Below are 24148 nucleotides of genomic sequence, written 5' to 3' on the forward strand. Positions count from 1 at the left end.
TACCTGTTATGGAAGGTTGCCAATGAGGAATTTTGCAAGGAGACGGCTAGGCGAAATGCAGCAGCTGGTTATCCTCAGAGAAATCTAGATATGTTGTTAGGAAAGGGACCTTATGAGGATCAGCAGCAACAAATTGCATATGATCCTGGCGTATACGCACAAATTGCTGCAGATGCAATTAAGGCATGGAAGACTTTACAAGGACATGGAGGTTTACAAGGTCAATTATCTAAGGTAATACAAGGAGCTAATGAACCTTATGCTGAATTTGTAGATAGGCTTATTCAAACAGCTACCAGAGTTTTTGGGAATACAGAACAAGCAATGCCATTACTAAAACACCTGGCTTATGAGCAAGCGAATCGTTGGTGCAGAGATATCATTAGACCATGGAAACATGAAGATTTAAACACATATATTAAATTATGTAGAGACATTAATGAACAAGAGCAAGTCGTGGCAGCTGCAGTAAAACAGGCTTTAGATGCCAGAGACATTAATGAACAAGGGCAAATTGTGGCAGCTGCAGTAAAACAGGCTTTAGATGCCAGGCCAAGAACATGCTACAATTGTGAACAAACAGGACATTTTAAAAGGAATTGCCCCATTGGAGGAGGGTTTAACAAAACTAGGTATCCAAGGAGTAGAATACCAGGTATTTGCCCACGATGCCGTAGAGGGAGACATTGGGCTAATGAATGCCGTTCTCAAACCACCATAGAGGGTACTCCATTATCAAAAAACGAACAAGGACCAGGTGTTTATCCACGATATCGTGGAGGAAGGCATCAGGCTCCATTGCCAAAAAATGGACAAGGGGGCCCAATGCTCCGGGGCCCAAAACCACAAATATACGGAGCACTGGAGGAACCCAGCAACCCCATCAGGGTAGTGCCCAGGACACATTGTCCATCAGATCCCTCATCAGACAAACCAGAGGGAGCGCAGGGTTGGACATCTGCGCCTCCGCCAGAGCAGTACTAACTCCAGAGATGGGAGTTCAAATCATTCCCACAGGGGTGAAAGGACCTCTTCCCAAAGGAACAGTAGGCTTATTATTGGGACGCAGCTCTTCTACTCTAAAAGGACTTATGATAAGTCCTGGGGTAATTGATCCCGATTATGAAGGTGAAATAAAAATTATAGCCAGTTCTCCAAAGGGTATATCAGTAATTTCACCAGGAGATAGAATAGCACAGTTGTTAATAATACCCAGCCTACATGATAAATTTTCCAGTCGTACTGTAGAAAGAGGTTCCAAGGGATTAGGTTCCACAGGTGTAGATTGGGCTATGCTTTCTTTAAATTTAGATTCTCGCCCCATGCTAAAACTAAATATTCAAGGACATGAATTTAATGGGCTACTGGATACAGGTGCAGACCTTAGCATCATCTCTCGTCAAGAATGGCCAAAACATTGGCCATTACAACAAGCCACTCAAACGCTTCGAGGCCTAGGAGTGGCGACTAATCCCCATAGAAGTGCAATGGTATTAGATTGGAAGGATCCTGAAGGATGTGAAGGAACTATACAGCCATATGTATTGGATCATCTTCCCGTAAATTTATGGGGACGAGATGTCCTAGATCAATTAGGTTTGACATTAACAAATAACATCAACCAAAATGCACCCACTATTATGACTAGACAAGGTTTTAGGAAAGGAAAAAGATTAGAAAAACAAGAACAAGGTATAGCAGCACGAATACAAATAGATCAAGGAACAGACAGACATGGGTTGGATTTTCAGAAAGGGCCACTGAGACAATAAAAATTACTTGGAAATCAGAAAGACCAGTGTGGGTTCCTCAGTGGCCCCTGACTAAAGAAAAGATACAAGCAGCCCATGACCTGGTCAAACAACAATTAGCAGAAGGACATATACAACCTTCTGTATCTCCCCATAATACTCCCATTTTTGTCATCAAAAAGAAATCTGGTAAATGGAGATTATTGCAAGATTTAAGAGCCATTAATAATGAGATGGTTATTATGGGACCTGCTCAATCAGGGATTCCTCAGTTGTCTGCTTTGCCAAAAACCTGGTATGTTTTAGTTATAGATATTAAAGATTGTTTTTTTTCAATTCCAATTCATCCTGAGGATAGTCCACGTTTTGCATTTACTATCCCTGCACTGAATCATGAAGGTCCTGATCAGAGATATGAATGGAAAGTACTCCCTCAAGGGATGGCTAACAGCCCAACTATGTGTCAAATTTATGTTAACAAAGCAATCCAGCCACTTAGAAATCAAAATTCTGAACTACAAATATTTCACTATATGGATGATGTATTATTAGCACACAAAGATAAAAACACATTGCTAGAATGTTATGCCACACTTACAAACTTATTAAAAAATTATAATCTAGAGATAGCAATAGATAAAGTACAATTAAATTTTCCAATTAATTATTTAGGAGTTCTATTATCCTCAACCATGGTCCGTCCACCAAAAATTCAAATACGAGTAGATCAACTCAAATCACTTAATGACTTTCAAAAGTTATTAGGAGACATAAATTGGATAAGGCCTTATTTAGGTATACCAACAGGAGAGTTGGGACCTTTATTTGATATCCTAAAAGGTCCATCAGATCCAAACTCACCCCGAATGTTAACGCCTGAAGCAAGAAAGGCATTAAAAATCATTGAAACATATATGGAAAATATGCATTTGGATAGAATTGATATAAGTTTGCCTTTATTATTTATTGTACTACCAACAAAAAATATTCCTACAGGAGTATTTTGGCAAGAAGGTCCATTATTATGGATACATTTATCTTATTCTCCTAACACTATTCTTACTAGGTATCCTGAGGCTGTAGGACAATTAATACTCAAAGGAATAAAAGCAGCAAAGGGAGTGTTTGGAATTTCTCCCAATAAAATTATTACTCCATATACTATGAATCAAATTGATGAGTTAGCTAATGAGTTAAATACTTGGGCAATAATCATGTGCAAATCTAATGTTTCATTTGATAACCACTTACCATCTAATCCTTTATTGTCTTTTTGGGCATTGCATCCTGTAATTTTTCCAAAAATGACAAGAAAAACACCTATCATGAATGCTCCAAATATATTCACTGATGGGTCAAATAATGGTACAGCAGCAGTAGTTACCCCTGATCAAACTTTTACATTTTTAGTACCCAAACAATCAGCTCAAAAGGTAGAGCTTAATGCAGTTTTACAAGCTTTTGTGATGTTTAAAGATTCTGTATTTAATTTATTTTCTGATAGTCAGTATGTAGTTAATGCTATAGTATCTCTTGAAGATGCTGGTAGGATTTCCCCTTCTTCTACTGTTTTCTCTTTGCTTTCCACTATACAAAGTCTAATCTGGGACAGAAAAGATCCATTCTTTATAGGACATATCAGGGCACATACAGGATTGCCTGGAGCCCTTAGTTTGGGCAATGACTTAGCAGATAAAACTACACATGACATACATATTTTCTCTACACTAGAAGAAGCTATAAATTTTCATAAAAAGTTCCATGTCAATGCTAATACTTTACAAAAGCGTTTTAAAATAACTAAGGAACAAGCTAGACAAATAATAAAACAATGTCAAAATTGTGTGACCTTTTTACCACAAGTTAATCTTGGAGTCAATCCTAGAGGATTGATACCTAACCATATTTGGCAGATGGACGTCACACACTTGCCAGAATTTGGAAAATTAAAATATTTGCATGTTACAGTTGATACTTCTTCTGGATTTTTGATGGGCTCCCTTCATGCCGGAGAAAAAACTAAAGATGTTATAGCTCATTGCTTACAAAATTTTGCCACTGTGGGTGTTCCAAAACAGTTAAAAACAGATAATGCCCCTGGTTATACTTCTACCTCTTTTAAACAATTTTGCTCAACATTTGGCATTACTCATATAACAGGAATCCCATACAATCCACAGGGACAAGGCATAGTTGAAAGAGCTCATCAAACTATTAAAATGTACTTATTAAAACAAAAAGAAGGAATTGGGAAGGGGTATATATTCCCCAAAGATAAACTTAAAATAACCCTTTTTACTCTAAACTTTTTAAATTTGGATTCATCAGGACTTAGTGCTGCGGAAAGGCATATGTGTCCAAAAAATGTACATAAGCCCAAGGTACTTTGGAAGGATATTCTAACAGGACAATGGAAAGGTCCTGACCCAGTAATTGTCTGGAGTCGGGGGTCTGTTTGTGTGTTTCCACAGGGAGAACAGCAGCCGATTTGGATTCCAGAGAGATTAACCAAGGTCCTGACCCAGTGATTGTCTGGAGTCGGGGGTCTGTTTATGTGTTTCCACAGGGAGAACAGCAGCCGATTTGGATTCCAGAAAGATTAACTAAAGCGATTTCTACAGACCAAAAAGAAGATGATTTGGCTCAAATCCATAACAACTGATATCCAAAACTCCAGTTTGGCTATTCTTACATCTGCAACAGAACCAGGATGCTTTTTTCAATATCTATTTTATTATTGCCCTTTGCCATATCATGAAGTTCTATTTTGTTTTTTGAGCTCATACAGACCTAGGTTAATGTTTTGCTGATCAGTTCTATTTTTTGACTATAGAGTTTTTAAACATTGCAATGGAGATTTCACCTGTAAAAAGTTATAAGGCCTTTACTATAATGTTATGTGTTGTATGTATTATGTTATGTGTGCACACTTGTGTTTTGTGTTATATGTTTGAATGTCCATATATCATATATGATGAGCGCTCATGATAAAATGGATCCAAATATTTTTTTTTCACGTGATTTATATGGTTTAATTTATATTGGGTAAACAACTGTTGAGGATTGTTTTAATATGTAAACAAAAAAGAAGGTTAACAGATCTGTTTGTTTACTTTCACCTTTCCTTTTCATTATATTTAATAATTCTCTTAAAGATAATGTAAATTGTTAAGAAAATTGTTTTCTTTTAGTGCCTTCTGTAATGTTACATAATTTTTTCTTTAGCCATTAATGCCAGAATTCCTATCTTCATCCCAGTGCTGGTGAAGTCAAAGATAAAACCAATCTACAGCTTCTACAATAGCCATCACTGAACTGCTTGCAGAACTTGCCTGGACACATTGTGAGCTCACCTGTATGCATTTTGAACTATCTGTTGGTGCAGCGACTTGTGGTAGTGTTGGGGTATTTTTGCTGATGATGTCACCGGTGGTACAATTTTTCAAAGGAGCCCTCAATTGGCTTAATGTCATGGCATTTTGCATCCTCCTCTACTAGTGAAGGTCTAAAATTTGGGGGCCAACAGAGGTGAGGCAAAGAACCTCACCCCCCCACTGGTGCAAAGGCCTATCCACAAGTATAGCTGTATGCTGGACCGGTAGTCAGTGACGGGTATGATCCAATTGCAGTGGTACCAACCTAAGACAGGAGGCTGACGCCTAGAGGTCAGTTCATCCGATGACGGGTAAGGACCATATGTTGAATTGGACTGCCTAACAGGCACGGTCCCTAAGCCACATGCTTGTTGTTTAAACAGAGAGGGGGAGATGTTGAGAGCCACAGCCGAAGGGGCCCCAGCAAACTTCCAGCTGCCAGCAATCCAGCTGCCGGCTGATGATTGGCTCACAGCGGCCCCAGCAACATCTAGCTGATTGGCTCCTCGGCCCCAGCAACATCTAGCTGATTGGCTCCTCTGCGGTGATGCTCATTGGACTGTTTCCCTGCCCTTTCAGACCACGGAGCTGCTCATTGGGGGACTTTTTTGGCTCCGCCCACGTGACCCAGCCAATCGGCCTCAAGAGCAGGAGGATTGTGGGAGGTGGAGAGAAGCTTGTGGGGGGAGAGAGAGGCTTGTGAAAAGCCGATGGTGGCAGTTGGGCTCTGAGGGGTTTTTCCTGAGAGGCTGTTTGTTTGGCGTGTTTGGTTCTAAAAATAAAGTTAGTTTCTTTTGACAAGTGGCTTCTGATTGTGCCCAGCCAGACTGCGGCAAGTAACACAAAGAAAGGAAACATCTGCTTGTGAAAAAGAATGAGAAGGAAAGGTCTAAGAATTTTTCCTACTGGAAAAGACTTTGATTTACATTTTGAAGAAAAAGGTAGGAGTTTTCCAGGTAGACTTGATAGGGAATTCCAAACTGCGTAGGTTAAGTTATGGAGCCATGAATATGTATGCAGAGCCACAGGCAGTGGATGAAGCGTAAGTGTATGGGAGAGAACAGGTGGAAGCAAGACGAATGAAACAGATGGTGTTCAAACTCAGGAGTATGGACTTGATACTGCTGGTAATGGGAGTCACTGAAGGCTTCTGAGCAGGACAACAAGTGATCAACTTTATTTTTTGGAACAATGTGGGGACATGGAAAGGAGATGAGGGTTAAGGTCTTAACCAAGAGGCTACTGCAATAGTCCAGAGTAGAGATGAGGAAAGAAGATTAATTCCTATTACTACCAAGCTGATACTAATGATTCTATTCCCACAGGGTTAAATCTATCTAGTTCTGGTAATCTGGACTATTTACTAGAATCCTATTCAAAACTATCATTAGCCCAAGTTCTCACAACTCTCTAGTTATTTTGATCTGAAGGTTTGCTTATTATTTCTGTTACAGATCCATCTTACATATTGGGTCAGTAGCCCTGCTGAGTCTCTAGAAAAGATAGTTGTTGAAATGCCAGAATGTTGCACTGCAAATCCCACCACAATTATATAAATAGTCATTACTGCCAAACTTAGCAATGTTGAGTTCTCAATTAATTTCCCATTTACTCTCTATCACATTACCCTTTAAAGTCTTGTACATCATTTTCTTTTCTTTTCAGAATGGGAATTGAACACAGGGGTACTTTACCACTGAGCTACATCCTGAACCCTGTTTGTTTGTTTGTTTTTGAGATAGGTTTTTACTAAATTGCTTAGGTCCTCATTAAGTTGCTGAGGCTGGCCTCAAATTAATAATCCTCTGCCTCAGTACCCCCGACCCCTGCAAATCAGTGGGATTATGGGCATGGACAACTGTACCCAGCTATCATTTTCATTTTAGCATTTTTTCTATTGGTTACATTATTTTTTATTGTACATCTTCTCTCTACTAGATAGAAATCTTCATGGCAGCAGTGACCTTTGTCTATCCTATTCATTGTTAAGTTCTCCAGTTGTAAAACAGCACTAAGGACATAACAGAAATTCAATATAGGGATGCTATAGTAGATGCTGTTGGTACTCTACCAAGATCTCCTTTACCAGCAAATGCACTCATCCTCCAGTTATTACAGCATTGACCTATAAATGCTTACAGCTAAAATCTTCTTCCCTCCACCTTGGGAGCTACCTCTTGGAGAAATACCAATTACAAATGCTTCCTGCCCTCTCTCCCAGGGTGCAGCCCTTAACCAGTGACTTACTGATATGGGAGCTAAAACTAAACTATTGGCTCTCTTGCTTCTAGGTGAGATAATGGAGTAGTACCATTCACACTCCAGAGCTCCCTGTGAAGAGGCTGAGACCAGGTTATATTTAGAACCATCTCATTTGTCCAAACTTATCCTGACTTCTTTACTTTCCAATAGTTCTCACCTAAAATCTCTCCTTTTCAAATCACTTATACAAACATCCTGATTTCTGGCTCAAGAGATCTGTTTCAAGATAACCCTACCTAAGATACTGTTGACTGACTGACTGACTGATGAATTAATAAATGAATGACTAAAGGCAAATGCAGAAATAATTCTTAGATTTTTCAACAAGGCTCTTAATTTATCCTGTATAAATCATTATAGATACATCTCAATCAACAGAAGTTTCATAACAGAATTGTGAACTGAGCAATCACCTTAATACACCAGTTTATTTACTAATTTGAAGCACCTTGGGATGTTCCTTCTGCTTATTTTGTCATTGTTGCCACCATTTGAAGAATCTGGCTAGAGCAATATGTATCTTATAAGAACAACATTATTTTCAATATAAACAAATAAAAAGGCATTTTGGAAGTATTGGATATTAGACCAAGACACTTTTTCATTCTTTCTGCTCATCTAAGGACAGTGCAGCTGATGCCAGCTAGGAAGGCCCAAGTGGGTCACCAGATTTAAGTGGTAGGGACATGATGTTAAGCCTGTCCAGATGATCTGAGATTTGAACAATTCTAATATTGAGCTTATTCCATATTTTTATAAGGAATTTTATAATGAGAATCAGTGTGAAATAATTTTTTAACCAAAATTGTCCTGTGAGGGGGAAAAAAGGACTAGAATTTATAAAGTAAATTTATAATAGTGATTGAGTTGAGGAAGGTGATATGATTTTGGAAGTAGCAGTTAAAAGAAATGTTAGCTATAATTATAATATTTAATTTCTGGAAAAGGAATCAAATTTGGAAAAATATGAACAGTTAAATCTGGGTGATAAATTTGGCTCTGTGTTACGTATTTGTATTTACATTTTTGGGATTTTTAAAAGTTTTTCTCAAACTAAAAATGCACATAACACTTGAAAGGAATGTAGTAGGCTCTAGTGGCAAGGGATATAACAAAACAAAGAAAAAACACTGTTTTAGTGGTTCTCAAGCTTCTTAAGCTTGTGATTCAGGAAATAAAAAATGAAAACGAATCCCACAGACTCCTCATTGTTTCCAGTTGTCTTTTCCAGAACAGCCTAGAGCATGCCACTTGCTGCTATCTACAGTTTCAGGAATTTGTCTATAGTTCTGACTCACCAGCCTCTGTAACCCACAAATTAGAAGCCATAATAAAACAACTTTTTGGTGGGCATGCTTCAAGGAAGGACATCACTGGAGTAGTGTCCACTTGGGAGGAATATTCCTTAATAAACCACAATAATTAATTAATGTTTTTATGAATCTCCTGGGTGAACAGAAAAAAAAAAAAAAAAACAGTGCCATTAAGTTTGCTGATGACACAGTTCAGAGGAGGAGATGTGACTGGGAGTAAAAGTAAATTTAGGGACTGGGGATATAGTAGAGCACTTGCCTTGTATGCACAAGGCCCTGGGTTCAATCCCCAGCATCACAAATAAATCATTATAGATATAGATACAAAAAAAATAAGTTTAATGATCCAGAGAAATAGTAACGAGAAGAAAATGAAATAAGGATATTATTATTAGCCAAAAATATAAAACTATGAAATAATTAGCCAAAGAAAATAATGCAGAAAAGACTCAACAGGACTTAGGAACATAAGGCTAGAATTTAACACAACAAGTTAATTATACATAGACTGAGGTACAGAATAAAAAAGATGGTTGATCGACAGTTCTGTCACACAGGTTAAAACTACAGTAAAGTACTTACTATCCTCCCTACTCTACTGTCTGATTCAGCACAATGAAGTCAAGGAACAGCATCAAGCAGTAGTTAGAGCACAGGGCTGAAGCCAGAATGTATGAAGCCAGCTGTGTAACTTTAGCCAAGTTCTTTAACCTCTCTGTGCCTCAGTGGCTTCATCTGCAAAACAGAGATAGTAATGAAATGGATCTTATACACTTGTAGTCAGCAGTAATAAGTTATAATTTGAAATCAGCTTAGAACAGTGACTAGCACATAATAGCTGCCATGTAAATGTTTGTTAAATAAAAAGAAAAATACAGAAATTTAAATGTATTTGGAGGTCAATCAGAGAAGAGTCAAAATTATTATAAACCTAAAGCATGAGGCAGTGGCATAACTCATTTTTTTTTTTTAAAAGAGGCAGTATAAGGAATTCTTACTAGGAGAACTACTGTCCAACTGCTGATAAAAATGTTTCCAAAACAGCTTTTTCAAATTCATAATAGGGAAGAAGACACAGGAAGAGGACCCTGGATGTTTTGTGTGGCAGCTGCCATTTGACATATCGTCAGGTCCCTATTACTCCAATCAGGGCTAAGGATATTGTAATGGCTCAATAATAATGTTTTCCATGAGACTTAAGAAAAGCTTTGACTTTTTCTGTTTTCTACCAGATAGTTTTGCCTGCTGGGATTTTGTGAATTTCAAAATTTTGTGCTGTCACACTCAGTTTTCTTCAGCCTAAGGAGAGCCTGGTGTGTTGATTATGCTGTGCTTTGAAAAGCATGTCATCATTTACTCCAGGATATGTGATTTTAAGATGGGCAAGAGAAGAGTTTTGCATTCAATTTGCCACATATTTTACTTCATCTGGTTTCACAAAGGGAGAATAATATAAAAATATGATAGATAAAAAGCAAATGTTTTAACAATAACCTTCCAATATGCAATATTTTAACTATCTCAGCTGGTTAGAGCACTTACATAACAGTCACTGGTCGAACCCATACATATATGAGGAACCTGGCTCCACAATGAAGTAGCCTGTGATGCCTCTAGATAAGGATGGCTATCAGAGGGGACCTTGAGCTGCAAGTTCCAGATGAAATTAGCTCATACCAAGTCATTTCAACAAATACTTAGTGGCATCCACTGTATATTGAGAACCACACAAAGTACTTGCCTTGTGATAAGGGAGGCAACTTCTCTTAATAACTTCTTCACTTCTCTTTTCCCTTCTCCCTCTACAGACTTATCAACAATTGTAAAATCAGCCATTTATAATTATCTCAACATATTCATACTTTCCATTCTCATCACCAATATTTTTGGTTAGCCCCAATAATTTTATCTGGATTCCTAATATCACTTCCCAGTATTCTATGTGATTCAAGATCCATATGACTTTGAGCAGCCCACAAACTATGGTCAACATCATCTTTCTTGCTTTCATTATACCTCATTGCAGTCAGGATTCAATCCAGCCTCAGCAGGGACTATGACGCCTCTGTAAGCCCATGTCTGCCTCTTGCCATTAATTCTTACATCTACACACATACATCCCAAACTTACCACACTGACTTGTTATTTACATGGCTTGTTTCCAATGGCCATGCCAGATGTGGTGGTGCTGGCCTATAATCCCAGTGAATAGGGAATCTGAGGCAGGAAGATCGCAAGTTCAAGACTACCCTCAGTAACTGAATGTGACTTTTTCTCAAAATAAAAAAATAAAAATAAATAAATAAGTGATGGAAATGTAGCTCAATGGTTATGGGAATGGGAATATTTGCATAATTTTTACCAAATGAGCATGTTTAATTCAAAAATTTAAAATGTGAAATGTTCCCAAAGCCAAAACTTTATAAGCATCATGTCAGTGTTCAAAAAGTTTCAGACTTTGAAGCATGTTGAATATTGGATTAGGAATGTTTCACCTGTCTCATTCAAATCAGAGATAGAAAAGAAAGAAAGTTATGTGATAAGAAACTAATACTAAACTAAACTAGTAGCTTGTCTAAAAATGCCTGACACTGGCTGAGTCCATTTCACATATTCTGTCATTTAGTCTTCACCCTAGGAAGGACATACTTCAATTTGATAAGTCAGGAAATTAAGACTGAAGGAGTTCAAAATCACACAAAAGTTAGTGAAGACAGGATTCAATTTCTAGAACCTGTATTCTTTCTATCACATTGGTACAAATTCAGCTTCTCAGAGGTTGAGAGGTGGGAACAGCCACACCCAGAATGAAACAAGAGAGGTCACCAATGGATGAAACTTTGAAGTCTTGGTGGAGAAATGGGGTGCATTTTTAGATGAAGGAATACAGGTAGGAATGGGTTAAACTTCAAAACTTGTGAATAGAGCATAGAATGATCCTGGAATAAGTAGAGCATTTGCGAGGAAAATTCATTGTAAGAGAAAGTTGAGGCTATAGTAGGGGATGTGGGAACTCTATTTCCAGTAGGTACCACTATTAGAAAAATAACAAGAGCATATATCATACTAATGATTGGACCTGAGCTATCTTTATATCTGAAGAGTAGCAAATAAAAAAAAATGGTAATATAAGTATTTCAAAGCCTTTAGATTATTATGATTTTAATATAGACATGTACTTTTATCCAAGGAAGCAATACAACTACAGAAGTTGCAAGTGTCCTTCATGTCAAATTAACATCATAGAAGAAACAAGTAAATAGATACATTTCACAAATGTAAGGCATAAGTGATTGCATCCATTAATCTTTTAAATTATTTACATCATATTCTTCAGACATACTTTTGATTTTAACTAAGTACATGAATTGCCCACCTTGTTCATTTTGTGAAGTCTGATAATCAAAACACAAGATGGCCATACTTAAAAGCATTGTGGTTGTTTTATTCATGTGTGTTTGGTGATGGTTTTACTTATCAAGATTATGTTTCAAATGACTCTTATAACTAATTGTGTTCCAATGACTAAATTAAATTGAGACTGACTGATCATTTAGATGGTAACATCACAAATCTATCAGGAGTCTAAAATGAAGACAAGGCCTTACATAGATCATCTACAGATCAAAGAAGTCCTAAACATATTTTTAAGACCACTATTTTTAAGTCTTTTGGACATAGGTTTCCCTTAAAGCAATTCTATGAGCTTAAATTTTATGGCAAATACAACCTTAAAGCTGTATAAAAAAGAAAAAAATTCCCTACATTGAAATTAGTGGGGATGTTGGTCTAATTAGTGAAAATTCTTTAATGGCATTTATCGCAAACTGAGCTTTTGGACTTCCACTTTTACATAATAAGTTAATATCCAATAATGTCAAACAGAGATACCTAGGGCCCCTGTTAAATGAATAAATATAAATTTATTTGACATACTATTATCAATTAATAATACAGCAACAGGTGCTATAAAATATAAGTATTTGGCTTTGAAATTTTTCCTACATTTTAAATTTAGAAAATTAATCATAGATAATATATTTACACATTTATCTAACCAATGTCAGAATTACCACAGAATGTAAATTAGCAGGATTCAACTCTTCACTATTCTATGGACCATTTCTTATTTTAGGACAAGAGGTTGATGGGCCAGACAGGAAGTAAGGCATGCTCTCTCTAATCCTCTAAACCTTTAAAAGAACCTCAAATACCATATTCTTCTTGAAGTCTCAAAGACATTCAAATATAGAGCAAAAAGTGATATTATAAATGACCTTTGTCTGTTCTTCTTACTTAGAGATGAACAAACTGAGACCCAAGAGAGACAAAAATTGATGGTTTTGAATGCATATATGATAAATTAAGGGTCAAAAATCAATGATTCAGAAGGCATTCCCATCAAAAAGTTTAAAAAGAACAATACACTGAGTCTGGAGAAAATAAAAGGGTATAATAAAGACAAAAGCAGGAATTATTGAAATGAAAAAGAAACATAAGAAAAGAAAGGGTTAACAATTCCAGAAGCTGGTTATTTGAATAATAATAATAACATCCTAGCAGAATTGATGGAGAACATAGATAATCAATGCCAGGTGTAATTATGGAGATATTATTACCTTACATTCCTGGGATAAAATCTACTTGATTGACATATTATATTTCTATATTTCCTTGAATATGATTTGTTAATACTTGTTAAGAATTTTCACATCTATATTCTTAGCTTTTGTCTGAAAATGTCTTTTATTTTATATTTGAAGAGTATTTGTGCTGAATGTACTATCCTACTTTTTGCTTGTTGCTTTAAAAGTAACCATTTCGTTGAATTATGTTTTTTTATATTTATTCTCCATGAAAAGTCAGTAGTAATTTTTATCATTGTTATACTGTATGTATTATGGCTTTCATTCCCTCTGGTGGTTTTAAAGATACTTCTATTAGTTTTCAGCAATTTGACATGATGTGCCATGCTGTGGCTTCCTGTGTGTTCTGCTGACATTCATAGAACTTCTTAGACTGATGACTTTGTTCTTCATTAAATTTGAGAGTTTTCCCATTATATCTCTTATAATATATGCTCTGTCCCATTTTTCTCCTAAAATCTTTGAGATTCCAGTTGCTGATATGTGAAGCTGCATTTTTTAAAGTTGTCTTTTCTATACTGAGGATTTCTATTCCCTCATTATTCTCATTTCCCCTCTTGTAATGCTTAAAAATGTTTATGGCAACAGTTTTATAGTTCTTGCCTGCTAATTCTACCATTTTTTAGCTTTTTTTAGTCCATTTCTTTTGACCAATTTTCCTGTTTCTTTGTATATCTAGTAATTTTCTACTGAAGGCTTGACATCATTTAATGGCATGTTGTGAAGTGTTTCGATTTTTCAGTCTTTCTTAGTTGAGTGTTCAGTTTTGTTCCTATCTTTTCCTGTCTACTCAAAATCCATTCTTTTTATTTTTAAAGCCATTTTGTATGAGAAAGAACTTCTAAAACTGAAGCACCTTTGCTTTTTTTTGAGACTTATTGTTAAACTTTTTAAGGGTGAGTATATAGTAACTTTAATTAGAGATAGACTAATTCTACTTCTAAAGCATAAGCTTTATAAGATATTTTCTGGAAAACAGAGGGTTTAATGCAGGCTGCCAATCATGCAGGAGTTCTGACAGTTGTTCAGACTGCAGATCTCTGGTGGTTATTCTTTTCCAAGTGTTTATGAATTTTGTCCAGGTTTATAGTTGTTTATTGTGGTAGTGCTAATCTGGTACATTAGTCTGCCATAGCCAGAAGTATATATCCCATGAGGGAGTTTTTAGCCATATCTCAACTTTCATTTGATCCTTTTTTCTTTGTCTTTTGACATAGTAATTGCCTTCTACTTTCCTATAATTCTCTAAGAACTCATAATTATTTAGCAAAAGACCCAAACCAGAAAATAATTCTCAAAATTCAATCCAATGGGCCTGGGCATGATGGCACAAGCCTGTAATTCCAGAAGGATGAGACAGGAGAATTAGAAGTCTGAGGCCAGCTTTAGCAACTAACCTGAACCCTAAGCAACTTAGCAAAACCCTGTCTCAAAAAAAAAGGGGGGGGGGGGCTCAGTGGTTAAGTGCCCCTGGGTTTAATCTCTAGTACTATGAAAAAAAAAATCAATCCAATGTTCTTGTCACTGTACAATGTCTTTTGTTTCCTGGAAATAAAATAACATTCTAAACTAGTTTTAAGTTGCTCAAAACTTGATATATTTCTCTCCTTCTCTCTCCCCCTTCCTCTTTCCCTCCCTACTATTCTGTTTCATTTTTCTGTTTTGAGTAGATCTTCTGGTTATATTTTTTAAAATATGGAACAGGTTCACTAATACAGCTAAAAAATGATCTATGCTGAGAAAATTTGCTTAAAAGCTATTACTGAATGAGTACTCTGACCACACAAAACTAAACAATCCAAAAAGTGTTTTAAGATAAAAAACACTACTAACATACTTCTTCCACATGTCTGTATTCTTCATTTCCTACCTGAGAGCCATATAGTTTGCTCTTCCTCCCTGTGAGCTATTTTAGCTTCTTGTTAGATGAATAGACTTAGGCTCCACTTACTTTTCTTCTAATTTAAGTGCCTCAATGTTGATGAGATCTGCTCCTAGAATGTAATGTTCATCACTCTCTGTCCACAAAAGATCTATTAATTCATATTTATAAAGTATTAGTCACTTTAAAAATAAATATAGTATGGTTTTATTACCTTTTAAGGAGAAGATAGATAAGAGCAGAGGAATAGGAATGAAACTAGTTTATAAAATGGGCCTTTAAGGAAGTATATTTAGGCCTGGTGTGGTGGTACATGCCTATAATCCCAGATACTTGGCAGGCTGAGGTGGGAGGATAGCAAGTTCAAAGACAGTCTGGGCAAGTTAGCAAGGTTGCCTCAAAATAAAAAACTAAAAAGGGATGAAGATGTATCTCAGTGGTAGAGAGAATGCCTAGCATGGACAAGGCCCTGAGTTCACCAATATGGGGGATGGGATGGAAGGGAAGTATATTTAAATTGCACTAGGTAAAAGATGAATAATTTAATCAGATTTTAAGAAGTGGTGGGTCTAATACTCTTACCTGTGAAGTTGGATATATTCTCGTGGTCTGTTGAGCAGGTGAAGAAATCTGTCAACAATCTTGTTTTTTCCTACACCCTGTAATAATTACACAGATAGTATTATACAAAAAGGGACTTTTGTTTTGTTTGATTCTTCTGCCAAACCAGAAGAATCTTTTATAAAAACCTATTTTCCCAAAGTTGTACTATTTTAGTTTATTATTAATGAAAACCAAACTAGCAAAAACATATAGCACAATTCTCATATGAAATAAGGTTTCTGTCAAAAATTTACTTCTAGATATATTAATTCTAAGCTCTTCTGTTTTAAAGGGAAATCCATAAGTTAGTCTCCTACATATTGATTATTTTGTTCTACAATTTTACAATGAAGTTCAGACATTACAGCAGAATATTTATTCCAGATTTGAAGAATGACATTAGAGTGAAATCATTTATGTAGGAAAAAAATGGTTTTTCTAATCAGTTCTTTAGAAATATGGTTCTCAGTTACAGGAAGACAACCAATACTATACATTTCCTGCTTTAATCAAACACTCACTTCTCCTTTTATCCTATTTTCTACTCCTTTAAAACCCTAGAAAACTAAAATTGTAGCCAAGATATATTAATAAAACTCAACTCTATTTGATCTCCTCTGAAATGCCCTCATTTCTTAGCCACTTACTCATCCCAGGAGTCGATGTCCTTTCTAGAAGACACACTACTAAAAATGGAATCTGCTCTGGTATAATTTCCCTATTTTAAAGTTTTCACTTAGAGGTGGAATACAAATGAATCTTTTAACAATTAGGTTGTATGTAAAAAGTAGAAGTCACTAAAATGTGCAGTTTTATATCATAGGTGACAGCAATAATGTATTAATTTCTTATACTGTGCTAGTATTTTTCACATTATTTCATTTAATCATTACACTGAGACAGTCCCGTGAAAGAAGATTATTCTTATTTCACAAATCAAGAAACTAATGCAACAGAGGAAAGATAGTAGAAGTGAGCTAGGCATCAAGTCCCAATCACCTCACAACACAGAAAGGAGGCAGCAAAGGAAAAGCATGACTGAGAGGTGGGTGACAAAATAAATGCTTGATACTACATAGTCTGGAACCTGGAGAGACTGGATGATAGGTTACCAGAGAGGAAAATAAACTCAGAGTGCCCTAACTCTATCCCAAACCTGTGGATAAGGAAAAGGGGCAACAGAGAAAGAAGGGTTTGTGGGGGTAAGGGAGACATTCTCTTAAGTTCTACCATTTAAAAACTGTTGGAAAGAAGAAAAAAAAATACTTAAAGCACAACAGTAACAGAAAGGTCTCTAAAACAGCTCAAAGAGCTTAAAAGAAAACTGAGCCAAGGGTGGCAGCCATCTTGTGGAGCCCTCAGCCAACCAGTTAACCCCTTAAATCAGCAGGTTGTCTTCTCATACCCAGACAGCTGCAAATCACACCAGAAGGAAGTCCCCTGCAGTAGGACCTCTTAAAAATCCTATGAATCCAGCCAGAAAGAGCTTAAAAAGTATCACTATTGGCCAAAAACCTCTAAACCCCTCCCTCACCCTTGTTCCTCACCTCAAACAAAAGGACTGAACCAGCTGGAGGGGACCTGTACTGGGAAGTGTACCTAGTCCAGCTAAACTCTGCACAATGTCCAATTGCTTGCCTTGGACAGACAAGAATGAAGCAGCTTAGGCCCTAAACAAAGGAAAGTGGACTTACTAGGCCTTGATCACTGACACTGGGGGGAGGAACCCTGGGAAGCTTAGGGAAAGTCCCTAGGATCACAGGCCTTACCAGAGGGGAGCTGACTAAATATCCAGTGACATAAAAGATCCAGCAGGAAATTACCAGTCTATGCAGCAGGAAGAGGCTGATACCAGCCTTAACAGGTAAGTCATGATCACAACTGGCAAGTGACAGGGCATTGTTTGTATACTTAGGAAAACTTGCATCAGACTTAGAAAGCACAGGGAATCAACGCCCACCATTCACAACCTGGAGCAACAAGAGTCCAGGTTAACCATGAGAGACAGGTTAACCACAAGAGACCCTTACCTACAATACATCAGAAAGCCACATCACCAGGGAGAATACTTGTTCACCACACTTCTGCACCACAGAACACCCACGGAAAACCCACAACCAGAGTTCTTGCACTCAAAGACATCCACCAAGATCTTTACTAGTGAAGAGGCTCCAGTAGAGGGGAGCAGATACACAGTGGTACACAGCAACCAGGGGCACTTCAAAGCCTGCATCCTGAACTACTGCATACAATAGAAGCAGCCAAGCACAACAATGCACCCTCTAAGCAGTCAGCTGCTGGCCCCAGAACTGACAACCCAGAAACTTCTGGTAAGAGGAACATAGCAAATATGGAATTGGCTCCTGTGTCCCCATAACTCAGGAAAGACTCATATCCAAAGACTGATGGAAATCTGTTAAATGTCAAAATCCCAATGAAACCCAAATCAACATTCAACAAGAATTTTCTTCACCTTGACATATTATACTATAAACAACTCTAATTTCAACTTTTTTGCAGGGCAAAGAAAGACCAGGCATGTAACTCAGGCACACTTAACCTCTGAGCCACATCCTTAACCCTTTTTTATATTTTTATATAAAATATAATAGGTAGGATCTCACTAAGTTGCTTGAGGCCTCGCTAAATTGCCGCAGCTGACATTTAACAATCCTCTTGCCTCAGGAACCAGAGCCGCTGGGATTATAAGGATGTGCCATAGTTTCATGTATTTCAACTTTGATCATATAAATAACTCCTTAACTGAACAGAAATTGCTAATACAACAGGGAGCACTGTACCTTTAACTGATTTGAATGTATTTCATCTAATGGTACAAAACATTAATTGGAATCAATCTTCCTATCTTTGTTTTCCTATATCTCTCTTGTTTATACCTTTTTCTTTTGGCTTAAATGCTACTACCTCAAATTACACCCATTCATCTATTTCTATTTTCAACTTTGGTGTAAGTTATCCTTTCATAGTTTCTACCTCTCCTTCCTTCCTTCCTTCTCCTTTCTCTCTCTCTCTCTCTCTCTCTCTCTCTCCTTCTCCTATTTACCCAATCTTTCTTCTTTCTCCCTTTTAGCCCTCACTTAAGGTTATATTAAGTTCACCAAATTTACCAATTAATTTTTGACCTGTTCCAGAACTTTACTATAGGTTTATATCTGAATTTAGGAAATGCAGAGAAAAACTGCAACAAGATTTTGGTTCTTAAAAGGCTGAACAGAAGGAAGATTGGCTCAGAAGTGACTAGAGTAAATACATGACATGTTTTTAAATGGTGCTGATATTTCTATCAGCAAAGGTCATACATTCACTTAAAACATAATTATTTGGATGTTCACCCAACCCAGGGCTCTTATGAAAAAATACTCTCACAAAGTAGTTTGTTACTTGAAAGAAGTCAGAACTATACTGATAGATGGATAGACACAAAGACAATATGAAAAAGCTTCAACAACAGACCTTCAAACACCCATAACGCTGGACACTTCGGTAGAAGAACTATCTGAGAAAGACATTAGAAAGTTTGTAGTTAAACTGTTCTATGAGCTAAAATAAGATGTAAGGTATAAAATTAGAGAGAAAATACAGGAAGTGAAAGATCACTTCAATGAAGAAAAAGAGATACGGAAAAAGAACCAGGTAAAAATCCTCAAATGAAGGAACCAATAAACAAAATTAAAAATTTAATGTAAAGCATCACCAATAGGTTAGACCACTTTGAAGACAGATTTTTTAGGCCTCAAAAACATACTATATAACCTTGAAAATAAAGTCAACTATAGAGAAAAGATGTGAAGAGACCATGAAAGAATATTTAGGAACTCTGAGACAACATTAAAAGGCCAATTTTAACATACATTGGGATAAATGAAAGCTCTGAAATATAAACTAAAGGAATGCACAATCTTTTCAATAAAACAATATTGAAAAATTTCCCAAAACTTAAGAATGAAATGGAAATTACAATACAGAAGGCATACAGGACTCCAAATATACAAAGTCATAATAAAGTCACTCCAAGAAACATTATTATGAAAATGCCTAACATACATAATGAGGATTTATTTTAAAAGCTACAAGAGACAAATAGTTAATAATGCTCACATTTAGAGGGAAACCAATACAGATCTTATGATTTCTCAACCTAGACTCTAAAAACTAGGAGGTCTTGAAATAATATATACCAACCTCCAAAAGAAAATGAATGCCAACCAAGTATATCAACCCAGCAAAATTAAGCTTCATATTTGAAGGTGAAATAAAAATCTTCCATGATAAACAAAAGTTAAAACAATTAACAACTAAAAAACTGTACTGTAAAACATACTCAATAATATATTTTCATGAAAAATACAAATTAAAACTAGCATAGGAAGGAAATACACTAGAAAAATACTCAACTAAAGGAGAATTAAATCCAACTTAAACACCAAAAATAAACCAAATGATATGAAATAAAACTCATCTCTTTTGGGCTGGGGTTGTAGCTCAGTGGTAGAGCACTTGTCTACCATGTGTGAAGCACTGGATTCAATTCTCAGCACTGCATATAAAATAAGTTAAATAAAGACCCATCAACAACTAAAAACTATTTTTTTAAAAAAACTCATGTCTCAATAATAACACTGAATATGAATGATCTAAACTCTGCAATCAAAGACAAAAGTTGGCAGATTGGACTTAAAAACAAGACCCAAAATACACTGTCTGCAAGAGACTCACCTCACAGTCAAGGACATACAAAGACGGAAGGTGAAAAAAATGGGAAAAAAAACATACAACTCACGTGAATTTCATTAATAAGCATGGGTTACTAGTCTCATATCACATAAAGTGAACTGCAAGCCAAATTTAATCAGGAGAAACAAAGAAGGTCATTTCATACTGTTGAGAGGAATCATATATCAACAAGATATAACAATCATAAATATCTATGTCCCAAACAATGGACCACCTACATACATCAAACAAGCCCTTCTCAATATCAAGAATCAAATAGACAACAATACATTAATTCTGGGTGACTTAAACATGCTTCTCTCATCACTGGTTACGTCTTCAAAACAAAAACTAAGTAAAGAGACTACAGAATTAAAAAATACAATTAATAATTTGCAATTAACAGACATGTATAGAACATTTCATTCATCAATGATTGAATTCATTTTCTTCTCAGGAGCACATGAAACATTTTTAAAAATAGACCATATTTTAGATCACAAAGAAAATCTTAGCAAAAATAAAATAAAAGGAGAAAAAACCTTGTATTCTATTAGATCATAATGGAATAAAATTAGAAATAAATGATAAAATAAAAAAGAGATTAAATAATACATTTCTGAATGATGATAAAATAATCATTTGAAAGAGATTAAATAATACACTTCTGAATGATGATAATTAAATAATTAACTTCTGAAAGAGATTAAATAATACACTTCTGAACTATGAATGGATGGCAGAAGAAATCATGGGTGAAATAAAAAATTCCTAGAAACAAATGACTACAGTGATACAACATGTCAAAATCTCTGCAACAGTAAAAAGGAAATTCTAAGAGAAAAGTTTATAGCATTGAGTTCATTCATTTAAAAAAATAAAGATAAAAAATAAATAATCTAACATTACATTTCGAGGCCATATAAAAAGAGCAAACCAACACCCAAACCAGTAAAAGACAGGAAATAATTAAAATCAGAGCTGAATCAATGAAACTAACATTTAAAAAACATTACAAATGATCAATGAAACCGAGTTGGTTTTTTGAACAAATAAACAAATCAATAAATCTTTAGCCACACTAACTGAAAGAAAGAGGGGAAAAATGCAAATTATAGAAATCCAAGATGAGAAAGTAAATATCATCACAAACACTACTGAACTCCCAGAGACTCATCAGAAACTATTTTGAAAATTTATACTCAAATTGATTAGAAAATCTTGACAATATAGACAAATTCCTAGAGACATATGATCTAAAAAAGAGTGAACCAGATGGATATAGAAAACAAACAGATCAATTTCAAGTGATGAAATTGAAGCAGCCATCAAAAGTCTTCCAACAAACAAAATCTCAGGACTGGGTGAATGATTTGCCAAGTATTACCAGACCTGTGAAGAAGAACTAATAACAATCCTCCTCAAATTATTCCATGATATATAAAAGGAGGAAACTCTAACAAATTTAGTCTACAAAGCTAGGCAAAGACATGAAACCAGACAATAACACATCAAGGAAAGAAAACTTTAGACTAATATCAATCATTAACATAGATGCAAAAATTCTTAATAAGGTACAGCCTGCATACAAAAATAGATTAAAAAGCGCATCATAATTGAGTAGGTTTCATCCCATCGATGCAAAGTTAATTCAAAATAAGGATATCAATAAATGTAATTTACCAAATAAATAAAGACAATAATCATATGATTATCTAAAGAGATGCAGAAAAAGCATTTGACAAAGCACAGCATCCATTCATGTTCAAAACACTAGAAAAAACAGGGACAAACCCAAGGTTAACTTATTCTGCATGGAGGAAAAACTGAAAGCATTTCCTCAAAAACAGAAACAAAATAAGGATGCCCTTTTCACCACTTCTATTCAACATAGTCTTTGAAATTCAGCCAGAGCAATTAGACAAGAGAAGAAAATTAAAGAGGTATGAATAGGAAAAAAAGAGCTCAAACTATTTCTATTTGCTGATAACATGATCCTACAATTAGAAGACTGATATAACTCCAAGAAGACTTGTAGACCTCATAAATGAATTTAGCAAAGTGGCAGGATACAACATCAACACCTACAAATCAACTGTGTTCCTATATTCCAATCATGAATCTGGTGAAAAAGAAATTAGGAAAACTATCCCATTCAAAATAGCCCTAAAGAAAAAAAATAATTGGAATAAATTTAACAAAGAGGTGAAGGACCTCTATCATAAAAACTATAGAACACTAAAGAAAGAAATTAAAGAAGACCTTAGAAGATGGGAGGACCTTCCATGTTCTTGGAAAGGCAGAAGTAATATTGCCAAAATAGCCATACAACCAAAAGTGCAATACAAATTCAATGTATTTTCTATCAAAACTCTAATAACATTCTTCACAGAAATAGAAAAAGCAGTTACAAAATGCATTAGTGTTATGGTTTTGATGTGAGGTATCCTCCAAAAGCTCACATGTGAGGTGATGCAAGAAGGTTCAGAAGAGGAATGATTAGATTGTGAGAGTCTTAACCCAATCAGTGAATTAATCCCCAGATAAGGATTAACTGAATGGTAACTAAAGGTAGGTAGGGTGTGGCTGGAGAAGGTGGGCATTGGGGGCTGTGGCTTTGGGGTATATGTCTTGTATCTGGAGAGTGGAGTCACTCTTTCTCTGCTTCCTGATCATCATGTGAACTACTTCTCTCTGCCACACTCTTCTGCCATAAGGTTCTGCCTCATCCAGAGCCCCAAGGAATGGAGCCAGCTGTCTATTGACTGAGACCTCTGAAATCATGTGTCTCTAAATAAACTTTTTCTCCTCTACAATTGTTCTGGTCAAGTCTTTTACTCACAGTAGCGCAAAAGGTGACTAAAACAGTTTGTGTAATGAATGGGTCATGGATATTTGTACATATACATATTTGTCTCACTTTTCTCCTTTCTAGCATTTTTTGAAGGTAGTTATTTTTCACGTCTGTCTTTTGAGGGCTAGAGTTTCAGATTACTTTTGTTTTTATATTGTATTGTTTTTCACTTGCCTATTTCTTTTTCTCTTTTCTTTTGCTAATAGCCAAATTCTATTGTTCTCTCTTTCAGTCTTACTTTAATTTTTTTACTTCTACTTTCTCTCCTTCTCCTGCATAATTGTCACATCCTACATCTTTTCTGCATTTTCCCAGTTTACCTTTTGAAATAGCAAACCCTTTTGCAAACTTACTCCTTTTACTATTGGCAACTGCTAAACATACCATTTCTGCTTATTGTGCCAATTAACATATTGATATCAAATTAAAAAATAAGTATTGAGTTTAGTGCTGTATGTTGTTTGTATTGTTTGTTATTATTTGGTCTCCCCATAAAATGTAAGACACTGGTAATCTTCAAGGACACGAAGTCCTCAGAGCAGAAACTCTATTGCCTCAGACCTGTATGGTTAAATGGGTAGACATACAAATAACATGAAAAGCAAGAAAACAAACCACCCCAAACAAACCCCAAAATTCAAGAACAGAATCCATCAACATCAGAGTGGAAGAAATATCAGAGAAGGAGTTTAGAAAGTTCATATTCAAATTGATCTGCAAAGTAAAGGA

At 35.8% G+C, this 24148-nt stretch overlaps 1 protein-coding gene across 1 annotated transcript in view; it reads right to left on the reverse strand.

Moving 5' to 3' along the window:
- Vwa8 (von Willebrand factor A domain containing 8) overlaps positions 1–24148 on the reverse strand; it is a 394300-nt gene that overhangs the window by 188004 nt on the left and 182148 nt on the right. Inside the window, exon 21 of the mRNA XM_071611473.1 lies at positions 15811–15887. Within this exon, the coding sequence (XP_071467574.1) occupies positions 15811–15887 (77 nt within the window). The remainder of the gene's footprint in view (positions 1–15810; positions 15888–24148) is intronic.

The sequence above is a fragment of the Marmota flaviventris genome, chromosome 4, assembly GCF_047511675.1.
Source record: "Marmota flaviventris isolate mMarFla1 chromosome 4, mMarFla1.hap1, whole genome shotgun sequence".
Classification (NCBI taxonomy): Eukaryota; Metazoa; Chordata; class Mammalia; order Rodentia; family Sciuridae; genus Marmota; species Marmota flaviventris.